Source organism: Thermobia domestica, chromosome 15, assembly GCF_964235325.1.
Source record: "Thermobia domestica chromosome 15, izTheDome1.hap1.1, whole genome shotgun sequence".
Lineage (NCBI taxonomy): Eukaryota > Metazoa > Arthropoda > Insecta > Zygentoma > Lepismatidae > Thermobia > Thermobia domestica.
In genome coordinates, this window is record NC_137468.1 from 25,723,845 (window position 1) to 25,736,468 (window position 12,624).

At 35.1% G+C, this 12,624-nt stretch overlaps 1 protein-coding gene across 1 annotated transcript in view; it reads left to right on the plus strand.

The window, feature by feature from the left end:
- Positions 1–3,337, plus strand: part of l(2)05287 (WD repeat-containing protein l(2)05287) — a 69,652-nt gene extending 66,315 nt beyond the window's left edge. Inside the window, exon 14 of the mRNA XM_081741463.1 lies at positions 946–3,337. Within this exon, the coding sequence (XP_081597589.1) occupies positions 946–1,177 (232 nt within the window). The 3' untranslated portion in view covers positions 1,178–3,337. The remainder of the gene's footprint in view (positions 1–945) is intronic.
- Positions 3,338–12,624: the final 9,287 nt, after the last annotated feature.

Genomic DNA, 12,624 nt, shown 5'->3' on the forward strand with positions numbered 1-12,624 from the left:
TTCCATAATGATTTGTGTAGTGGGGAATGAATGACCTACTATAAGGGTTGATCTTGCATCGTGATCTGTACACCTGCCAACTGCACCGAGTTCAAGACTGAGTGGTGGTTCGGAACCCACACTAATAATGGGCCATGCCCTTCATAACCTCGTGTTGCGTGAAGACGCAGAATACCAACGCTCAACTCAAACTCAGAACTAATAATTTTACGGCTTGAGAAAAGAAAATAAAAATGATCTGTAGTCTTATCAGTTACTGTTGCCGATATCGGAACAGCTCATGAATAGTAAATAAACCCTTTAACATTTTAAAACACAAGGTAATATTAGCCGTGGCTCAGCGGTAGAGCGCTTCCCTCTGGTGCGTGGGGTCTCTGGCTCGGTCCCCGGCCAAGTAAATTCGTGTGGACAATATCGGGTCCGTGGGTTTTCTCGGGGTCCTCCCATTATCTCCCACTTTCTCATTTCACCAATTCTTCCATCATCATTCATTTGCCTTAATCATCCGTTTTCTTTAGCCTAACAAGTATAATCGTGGGATGTCAAACTGAAAGATTTCATTTCATTTCATTTTTCCTCATCTCCCCATGTTCTTGTATCCCTAAAGATGACAACCGCTTTCAGTTGATGAAATTATGCGAGAAGACTTTCTATATTTTACGTAGCTTAAGGTATTATATTCTATTTTGGGATCATGTCTTTCAGTTGTGTTCTTGCACATATCAATAACGTTCTTTTTGTTAATATGTATTAGCTACTTTCAAACTGCAAGGAAATTAACGAAATGACCAATATTCGTGGAGACTTGCTAAATAAAACTCATATGAACCTTTTTGAGTAATATGGTAACTGGGAAGAAACTGGTGTTTAGTAGTTAGTTAAGTAATTTAAATAAACATTTTGAATTTATATAATAAAGTAAAACGTTTTCATTTTTATTTTTAGACCTGTTGCTGATAATTCTGCAGGAGACATTGAGATGGAAGTGAGGAGTGATTCTGGAGTTGAAAGTGGTGACGAAATTGAGTCAAATGAAAAGAGTAAGCGTGCTGATGAGTCTCCGAAAGAACCTTCCAGGATTATTAGGCGGAAAGAACTGAAAGTTACACCGGAACTTGAATCACATTTGGACTCTGTGGCGACAAGCAACCTAAAAGCTATTGAGGAACTCTTTTAGTCTATATCTTCATCCCATATTTCTGTCAATCTTCCATATTTAAAGTGATTTGTATTTTTGTACAGTGCGGATAAATGTTGCGTGAGTGAAAAAGAGTAACAATTGTCCAGAGTGATGTATTTTACAACTGCGTAGAAATAATGCAATGAATTCACAAGTGCCTGTTTAGAATAGAGGTGAACATGCATTCACTCTCAGTGTTACGTTAACACATGAAGTAGAGTCAGGGGCGTCTATAGGGTAACTGATGGTTTTCATTAGTATTGATTCAATTTTAACAATAGCATCTACAGATGTTGATGATAAGGTTTAATAATACGGATGAACATTATGTTTAATAATTATTATTTTGTTTTGCCCAAGTCGCGGAGGAAGCGTTAGTTCAGTGGTAAGGTGATCACTTCTGGTACGAAGGGTCCCCAATCGATCCCAGGCATTGTGTTTGTGGTAGACAACAACAACGTGCCCGTGGGTTTCCTCAGGATTTTAATTTAAAAAAAACAGCATCTTAAAAATATCCATTCATTTGTAAGAATATATATATATATATGTATATTAATTCACCGAAAAGGAAGTTGAATATCCTGACTTTACTGATACTTTTTGGAATTTTAATATATATCTTATGCTAGGTATCATGAAACAAGAAAAAGCTTAGTATAATTGTGATTTTCAATAAGGAATTATTTTATAATAAAGAAGTTTAGTTTTAGAAAGGAATGAACTATAAGTACAAAGAGCATACAAAAAGTTTTGCACAATAAGTTTTTTTTTTTAAATAATAGTAGCACTAAAACCATCAAATTTTGTGTGTATGAACTCTGTCCTTTACGCTGAAATTTCCTCCTATATTTAGAGATACATCCACAATGGAGAAGGAAGTAGACCAGCGGTCGTTCATTGAAGGCTTATATAAGACCAAAGATCATCAAGCGACATTCTTTCGACGTTAATTGCTTCTTGTGTATAGGGATGAGATATTGGAGCGCAGCAATATCCAGCGATGGGTACGTAGGTTCCATACTAGTGCTTTCAGTCTGCTGGAACAACGATGGTCCGTCAGACCATCAACTGTAGTGAACGACTATAACAGAGACCACATTGATCAACTCATGAGGAATGACAGACACAGGACAGCTTGTCGAAGTGACTTGGCTATCTGTGGGTAGCATTGTTACATCAATACCATCTTTAAGTTACAGAATACCTACTGTCCGTTGGGTACCGCATCGGCTCACAATGGAACATAAAGTGAACCCATTCTGCCAATCATATACAGCAGATAATCAGAAGTGTGGGATGGGAAATTGTTCCCTCAACTATCCTATATTCTGGATGTGGCCCCGTCTGATTTCTTTCTCTTTAGTCATCAAAAGGCCCGCCTTCATGGTACAGTTTGCTAGCGATCAAGAACTCGTTTCATGTGTAGAACAGTGGTGTAATAGTCAGCGTCCGAGTTGTTTTACCATAGTGCATTTAGGGCATGGAATGAACTGTGGGCTAACTGTCAGTGAATGTAGGATACATTGAGTAACATGTGTAGGTACATGTAACACAAGTACAGTCACACAAAATGTCAGGGTCTTAGTGCTACTGTTAAAAGAGCTGACTCAGTGTGCAAAATGTTTTGAACGTCCTTTGTATAAAAAGGTAGAATGTATGTAATGTCGGAAAATTTCTTCTCATTAAAACAATAGGGAATAGTTAGTAAGCGTTACTTCACTAACAGGTCGCTTGGGACGAATTTAGGAGTTCCCTGGCACTGTGACCCCCTAATCTGCTTTTTCGTGGGGCTCCTTTAACGATGTTTTTTAAGCTCTTTGATGTATGAGAGAAATTGTTGCTCTGTTTTCCTTGACATGATTTGGAATTTTAATTATATGATTTTACTTCTTCTTCTTCTTCAACTTTAGCAAATGAATTTGCATTATACAGTAAAGCACCGATTATCCGCGGAATTGGGCAGCAAGGCCACCACCACCACGGATAACCCGCAAAAGCGTAAAAGTAAAGTGGAAACACACACAAAAAATATTTCAGCTCAAAAACTGTTTTATTGTACATAAAACATAATAAAACTTTTAAAGTATGTTCAGTACAACAGAAACCTTTGCTCTACGTCTAAATCACTAAAATAAAGAACTGTATATATATATATATATATATATATATATATATATATATATATATATATATATATATAACAGTACTGTGCTGTAAACAAAAAGTGTTTAGTAACGGTTGTTGGCTTGGATTTTTTTAAAAAAAAATCGTAATTAACCCTCCAGCGGAAGTGAACAATGAATGTAATTACTACCACGAACATCGCTCTTCCCAATTCTCGTTTTTCATGCCTTACACTAGTCGCCTTCTGCTTATCAGAGTAGAGTTGTACTTCGGAACGTGCACTATTGTTGAAAATATTGATTTTTACAATGCAATTTATTTTTATGTTTTAGAACATATAGTACTTATTTGCATACGGAGTGTCTGTCCGCAGCGACTACTTGTGAAAAATAATTAAGCGCGACTACACCAGAACTAAAAGAAAAAAAAATCGCAGCACTTGCGAATAGTCAGAGCTTTACTGTAGCTAACTTTAAATTATCATCTCTGAGTGGCGTCAGTGTCCGATTGAACGTCTGAACTTTAAATTATTTAAATTAAATTAAATTAAATTATTAGATATTAAAATTATGTATGTATAACAATTTAATTTTCATGAATTAAGAGTTATTTAAATATATCTGAATAGCTCAGAATACATTTCTTTCTAGCTTTGGAACTGCATTAACTTAAATAAAAATGAATTAGTAATTAATGTGTTACAATTTTGGCAGTATTTAATTACCTTCATCAGACACATTACCTGATGAAGACAAAGATGTATTACCAAAACAGTAACATAGACTGAATAAGAATAATTGTTTGCTTTGGTCAAATTGTATTTGTGTTTAAGAAATCAGTAAAAACTAACCATTTTTAAACTTCCACCTCATTTCAAAGAAAATAGAAAAATTAATTTCCCAGTTATTATAAATCAAAGATGGTGCCAGTATTCAGCGTTGTTAATATGACGCTATAAGTTGCAGTTCTTCCTACCTCTGTATCCATACTTTAGAATAGCACTTTTTCTCAACCAGTTCCTTCTCTTCTTGTAATTATCTTCTGTTTCTTTTCGTATTTGTTCCAGGGGCCGCGGTAGCTCAGTGATAGAGCGTTCACCTCTGGTGCAGGTGTCCTTGTTTCGATCCCAGCTCGCGCCACGTTAGCATTGTGGTGGACAAACACCGTGTGCATGGGTTTTCTCGGGGTTCTCCCGTTTCCTCCCACTTTGTTCATTCCACCATTTCATTCATTATCATCATCACTGCCTCCTTTAGGCTAGCCTAGCCTAGGCATAATCGTGGGACGCAAAATTTAAATTAATTTTTTTCGTATTTGTTCCAATATTTTCTCATTATACCTATTTCCATTGTTCATACTAAGATTACGAAGGAAACTTTTTTTTACATTTTCTAATGACCATATTTCCGCTCCGTATAGTACGTACCGTAACGTAGTATTTTTGATACTTTTCTGTATTGTACATGAAGTACACAGCAAAAAATGAGGTGTTAAAACAACACAAAATGACTACCATTTTAGGGTGTTATTGTGTATTAATTTAACATCAAGAACATCGCTTTCCTAGCATATCAGAAATAATAAGTAATTGTCAGTGAGAATTTCCATCGTATTTTGTTGTTTGCTATAAGCAAAACTTTACGCTATATATTTGGCATTTATGCCAAGTAACGAGTAAGGTACTATGTTTTCTGTAATAGGTCACGAAAATAGTTTTGTAAGCCTATGCATTGTCTGACAACAGTTACATGAGCAGCAGTTCTGCCATTTGTTGTTCCTGTTTTCTTGTATGCTAGGATATGAGCAAAAGATAGCAGCACTGCTACTCACATAACTGTTGTCAAACAATTCATAGGCTTACAAAAGTGTTTTCATGACGGATTACAGCAAAACATATTACGTTATTCGTTACTTGGCATAAATGTCAAATATAGTGCCTAAAGCTTTGCTCATTGCAAACAATAAAATCCAGTTCATATTCTCACTGATAATTTAAAGTTACCTCTGATATGCTTCGGGAAGGCGATGTCCTTGGCGACACAAGTAACACGCTAAAATGATAGTCATTTTGTGTTGTTTTAACACCTCATTTCTTTGCTGAAATAACACGTTTCAGATTTGAAACTTCAGTTAAGTAATTTGAATGTAGCAGATTTATTTTGAAAGAAAGCAACACCGGTGTTTTTCAAAAGGATAATAGAGTAAGACTAATATAATTTGGATTGGAACAAAGAAAAAATAACACATAGCCGGACATATTTTTTCATATATATATATATATAATTATATCAACAGGATTTGTATATTAAATATTGTAAAGGATGTTTATTGATTTACATGTTTTAATGTAATTAAAAAAAAGGAATGATGATCTATGACTGTATGAAGTGTAAATGCATTTGTAACAAAGTAAAAACATGTTTACATTTTTTTGCAGTGATGCAAAGTTAATTCTTTCTGCATTTGCAGAATAATAAATTTATGGAAACAATGTGATGCTTGATGCTTTTATTTTCATTCGTGTGATTTAAATATAAAACAGTAATTACGAATCTAACGAAATATTCTATTTATTCAGTTAATGAAAAAAAAAACAGTTCGTAGAAGTTTTTTTTAAAAAAAACAGCACAATGAACTTATTTAGAGAGAAAAATGCCTTCTTCATTAAAAGTTGTACCAACCAGTAATAATATTTGTGCTTACACGTTTTGTGTTTCACGAGAGACATTGAGAAATAGTAGTTTTTTTTCCCCCTTTTAGTAATTATTGTAAAAAATATTTCCCTAGGGATATTCAAACAATTCTTACCCGGTAGCAGAGAGAGAACAGGAAACAGATTAAACTTTCGCACGTGTATTAGTCCTCTGATATGTAATATTTTTTAAGGCGACACCTTTCCTAATGAGAAACTTTCCTGTTATCAGTATTGTAGCAACCTGTACTTTGTGTTCTCAGAACCTCAGTAACAATAACCATTGAAACATTCCTTACATAGTGACACTTTCAGATGACGAAAGAGAACACCAGGGATAATACGAGATGTGATTGGAAAGTTTTAAGACTAGGCTTGTAATTTAAAAATAGCAGTACTTACAGGGTATTGTGATTAATCTTCTTCAAAGTAGTCAACCAAAAATGCGTAGAATCAGTGCGGAGAATAAAACAGTTTAATCCTTATTAAATCAAACGTCCTGAAAACGAAAATGCAATCAGTTTTTTCGTATCACCCTCAGATTTTCTGCTATAATAATGATAATGATTAACTGTTGAAATGAGTAAATGTAATGAGATATAAAATAAAAGGTATTTATGAAGATTAATTTTAAGTTTTAATGAAAGAAATACATGTATGTTGTACTAAACATTGCAAACACATTATTTACAAACTTTTGTGTAGAGCTCTGCGCGGATATAAAATATCGCATCCGCATCCGGAGCCTCTCTATCCACATCCGCATGAGGTAGCAAATATATACAACTTAAATATTCTATAATAGTCATGATGTCGAAAATATTTTAAAACACATTTGAAACAGCTATTGAAAAGAGCAACAAAAGGACAACTTTCTCGTGTCATTTCTTCTCGTTTTGCTGTCACTGAGTCACAAGCTTCAAACACACTTATTTTGATTTTAGTTTTTTTTCTACCGATAACTTTTAATTCAAAACAAACGTTTCTTAATGCTCTTTCCACCATCATCACGAATTAAATAGCGTTTTTTTTAAGTAGGGAAAAGAAGTAGGAAATCATATCCGCTATCCGCACAGAAAAGAAATATATATCCCCAGATACCCATTTTGATGCGGATATCCGCATCCGCGCAGACCTCTACTTATGTGTATATCGCTATTACATATTCATATACAGGGTGTTTCAGGCAAAGCGGACAAACTTCGCATATGTGTTCAGAACCTCAATACAAGAAAAAATCTGCAACTTTGATCGAAAACGCTTAATTACGGAGATAGGGATAATAAAAGGGTAAAAAAAAAAATGACCAGTAATTCTTTTAATTAGCTCTCTCTCTCTGTAATTAGGCGTTTCCGACCAAAGTAGCAGAAAAACTTTTTTTTTTTTTTTTTTTTTTTTTTTTTTTTTTGTATTGAGATCCTGAATACATATAAGTTTGTCAGTTTTACCCCAAAACACCTTGCATGTTTACTTATAAGCCTGATTAAGAGAAATGATTAATGGCAAAGACAGTATCGAAACATTTTCCCGTTTCTATCTTGTTGAATCCTCTTTCAGGAGGAACTAACAATAATCTCTCATCATAGACGGTCCCCATTTCCCTTTGTAACGTTTTTCCATCTGCAACATGTTCTAGTGAAAACGCTCACCCTGTTCATTGCTTATAGCAGCTAATTTTTCAGAAAAATAACTCAAGGGAAATGTAAATGCAGACAGTGAATGAATTTTAAAATATATATTTCACCCTTGAGCTTAGCAATTTTTCAAGAAGGTTCTGTACCAGTATTTTATAGTATTGTTCTCTTACAACTAAACCTATCGATGTCTAAATCTAGTTTCTTGACCAAACTTGGCAGAGAAGTGTGTAATATCAAGAAACGAGCGTAAGTAGAATTTAAATTACTTCCGTCCATAAAGACGGCCGTAGCGGCCAAAAACCTGATTGATCAGAATAAGCCATAACAATGCGTTTCAAGTTTGAAAATTTCATTTTATTTGTAAAACGGGTAAAGGGATAAACAAAAACACATTAACCGTCACCGGAAGAAAATAGACATTAATTTGAGGGTATGCTTATCATGGCCGCCATCTTGAAGTCGGCCATCTTCTATTCCGCTTGACTTCTTTAAATAGGAAGGGAGTCATGTAATATGCAAATTGGACTAGAATTTTACGAGAAATACAATGGTGAAGTCTATGTTTCCATAAGTTAATATTTGTAAGACATAATGAAATGCATATTGATATGAATTCGTTGGTTCAAAGATTTCTTAACAGTTGTATCTTTTTGAAAAGAATTCAAGTCAGGAAAACGTAATGTACGCTAGTGAGAACATCGTAGCTATTTACGTATGGTATAATCAGCTTGAAATCGTTATCGGCAGACAAAATGAAATGGTGATGAGACGATCACAAACCTTAAGAAACTGATGGAAGATAAATGACAAATTTTCCTTGGATTATTCGAGTTAGAAGACAAACTTCATAAGCAGTCACCTATTCAGTATGCACTAGTATACATTCGATTTTCCTGACTTGATTTAAAAAAAAAATACATCCACGGGATTTTTCGCAGGAGAGGGGAAAGTTTTTCCTCTGTTTTTTTTTTTTTTTTTTTAATATAGCTATAATAAGAGAAAGGATATGCAAAAAAGTTGCACTGAGACTGATTTATGTGATACCATCTCAGTATTCACGTAGTATCACATGACATAATTAGTAAGAACGCCAGAAACTTTTGTTTAGTGGGGTGTTAAAAGTTAAAGTGGGTGAACACCCAAAATAATGATATACATTTTTACACAAACTCAAAGAAAACAATATTTTTACACCCAGGGGTGTGTGTAAGGAAATTTGTGGGAGTGTTAGAGGTGTTGGGAATGTGCAGAATAATCCTTGGACATATCTATTTTTACAACAGGAGTTGTAAACGTAAAAAAAATAAACTACTCAGTATTAAATTCAGAAAATATTTACTTATGCCTGGAAACTTAATACAAACTATTCATTTACTTGTTAGGGAGAGGCCATACCCTCCCTTGTGGAGTCCATGGATGTACCTGTATTGGAATGTTGTTGTGTGTACTTGACAACTGAGAGTATAGCAGAGCCATCTTAACGGTACCATATCCACTTGGCCGGGGTCCCGCAAGCATTGGGGTCCCGTCGAGCAGAATGGCATTTATTGATTGCATGTATTAGGAGCAAAATTTAGTCATAAGGACTACAAGACACTTGTTTGCTCTGGGGCCTAATATGTTATTACAACGACACTAGAGAATAGAGTTGACGACACTAGCACGGGGCCCCCTTAGACGCGGAGCCCGATTGGGAGCAATCGGCTTAAGGCCGGCCCTGACTATGCTCTTCGTTTTGATTTACTTAGAGATTGTCTTCTTTAATATGATCAATGGAACAAAGTGGCTCAGGGGAAGAGCACTCACTTTTGGTGCTAGAAGTCCCCTGATTTCATTGAAGATCATATACGTTTATGATGCACAACATTGTGTCCATGGGTGTTCTCGAAGTACTCTCGTTTCCTCCCAAATTGTTATTTTACCAATTCCTTCATTGTCATTACTTTCATTAGTCTTCTTTAGTCTTCTTTAGCCTAATGGCATAAACATGGGACATTAATTTAAAAGGTTTCATTTTTTAAGGTCAAAAAGATCCAATATATTTCAATCAAAAAAAAATTTTTTGTAGGTTTTATACCTGGAGAACTATATGTAGTGTAGCCAAATCCAAACTATCACTTAACTGAGTATGATGTGCTTATTCCGTAGAAAATACGAAAACTGGACTTAGGGGCCGTTCAAAAATTTTGTGGCCCCTTATCCAAAAACTAATTATTGGCCAAGATCGCAATCTTTTGATGCCTTTTTATCATTCCTAAAATTCTTGGCCAAGATCACAATCTTTTGATCTTTTTTTTATTTTTGATCATTCCTAAAATTCTTGTTTATAATACGATCAGTCAATTACAACCTTTGCTTTTCTCATCTATTACGTCCCTCAGAACAAGGGTGCCGATTTCTCTGTAAATTGGGGGGGGGGGCATTCAGATGCAGAAGGCATATATATGAAGATTTTAAGACAAATTGCACTCAAATTATGCCAAATATTGTATATTCATAAATACAATAGGGGGTCCCACATGAGCTTTGGGGGCCCCCCAGGATCGGCGCCCTTGCCTCAGAATACAAATTTATTCCTAAATGATTAGTTTCTATATCCCTGTTTTGACTCTCGTTAGTATTGTCCGAATTTCTGTGTAATATTCGTTAATACATTTTCATTGCCATTTTGTTCCTCCCATTAGATTTTCTCCGAAATGGAAAAGAAGAAAATTGAAAACCTCTTTTACCACACTGAAATCATTGCACCAAAAATGCGGTTGAAGATTTGAAAATGCCAAAAGTATAAATGAATGGTATAGAGGAAAAGAGAAAATAAATATTTGAAAGGATGGGTCATTTAGGAAATTAATAAAATTAAGAAATAGGCATCTGTTGTAGTTTAATATCACAACAATCAAATTCCAATTGTAGTAAATTGTATTATATTTTTATTGAACAGAAAAATACAAGGAAGTCGATTAAAGCTCTGTTGAATTCGAAATAAAACCTCAATAACATTTAATAATTGAAAAGCTAAAATGGCAGTACATTTAACCATTACATTTTCATTGCAATACATCCATGTGACATACACATTCAGAAAACTTATATGGTCAAGGTGACCAGACGTCCCGTTTTAGCCAGGACAGTCCCTTATCTTCAACCGATGTCCCGTTTTTTTCTGATTCACAAACGGGACGCCTAAATGTCCCGTTTTTTTTAGCAAACATGATCCTGGTGTCCCGTAATTATTATTCAAAATATAAATGGTCAATGTTAATTCTACACTCTTCCGTACCAGCACTCATTGGGAGAGGGGCGGATCCAGAAGGGAGTAGCGATCGTCCCCCCCCAGAAAAGGAAATATTTTTATTTTATATATATAAATAAAACCCATCCCAAAGTTTGGAGCCCTTAAAAGTAGCAGCATGACAACCCACCGCTTCCCCCAGAAGTCAGTCCTGGATCAGCCCCTGCATTGGGAAGGTTCAGCCGTGCCTAGAACTTCTGAATATTAAAATGAGAATTAAGTATTCTGTGGTTCAAGTGGGAATTGAGTGGGGATTCTGAGTGTTGAAGTAGTTGAAAGTATTGTTGGGTAGTACTTAAGTTAGAAACGATGTGTTATTATTCTTACTTGTGTATTTTATAAATTGAAAACACTGCTGAGTCCCAAAATGCAATGTGGAAGTCACCCCCTCCCCCGTCGCCGATTCGTATGCGTCCCGTTTTTCAAAGTAAAAGTTCTGGTCACCTTGTATATGGTGTACACATTTGCACTTTACAGTAAGTCGTGCTTACAAGAAATCACCATTTTGTGTTCCTATAGAGGACAAATAAACACACACATATATTTGTGTGTGTCAAATATTTTTTGTTACAGCTACTTAAAATGGAGAAAGTGGTTTTACAGATTGGATCAATGTTATACAATACTTGTAATGTATTTGCCGATAACGGCAAATTCTATTTTCCCATACTTCTGTAATTTGCTGGTTTCTCTTTTTTTATTGGTCATTAGTTATTTCTTTAAATGAAAGAAAATGGATATTTTCTGCCACAAATGTCCAGGGGACCAAACCAGTGAAAAATGACCATAAGAACTGGCAGTGTACAGTGTTCAATACAAATAGTAAGGTATTCAAATGATGGGTATTGTAAAACATCTAATTGCGGACCATTTCTTTTAAGGAAACGAAATAGGTTTTAAAATTGGTTAACATGCTTATTTGACTCACTGTAACTAATTGTGGGTTTCGGCTACTTTCTTTTTTCTGCGATCTATTATATTAGTGTGGAAGTTCACAGTATTTTTTCCACCGTAGACCGTAATACATTTTTAATACTGATTTTAGATGAACAGAACAAGTAATATTATATTTTGTATTGTTTACAAGTGTTTGCGAGCAACATTGTTGCAATGCCATGGCTTTAAAAGTCAACGAATTTGAAGTTAGAGAAGTTATCAAACCAAGTTCGAAAAGTGTTTTAGTTACCAAAATAATTTCTTTAAAGATTGTGGAATAGAGAGAGCGGGAAAGGTAGGAATCTGTAGTGTATGACCGAAGGACTAAAGTGCATGCATATGTGACGAACCTGAAGAATCCAATCATGGGGGATTCATCATGTTGGACGGCATCATGCATAAGCGTCACATGCCGCATATCGCTGTTCAAGATATCCGTAAGAGCTGAATAATGAAAGCTTTATATTGACTTGTCGATCACTTCCTTTTATACGACGAGAACTCGCAAGTGTATTGTGTGGATTTGGTCAACGACTATCTCCAGGAATTTGGGATTCGTCGTCCATTATCGAGCATCCCTCGGCTTACTGAAACGGGCATTGTGTAACATCAGCAACATCCCAAACTCTGGAAGACCCTGTGGAAGAATCTGGTAGGATGGACCAACAGCACCTAGATAGGGTCTCTAGATTTTTCAGAGGAGAAAAGGAAGACTTAGCAATACGTGATATGGTTTCACATAATAAAACTTACCAGATAATCA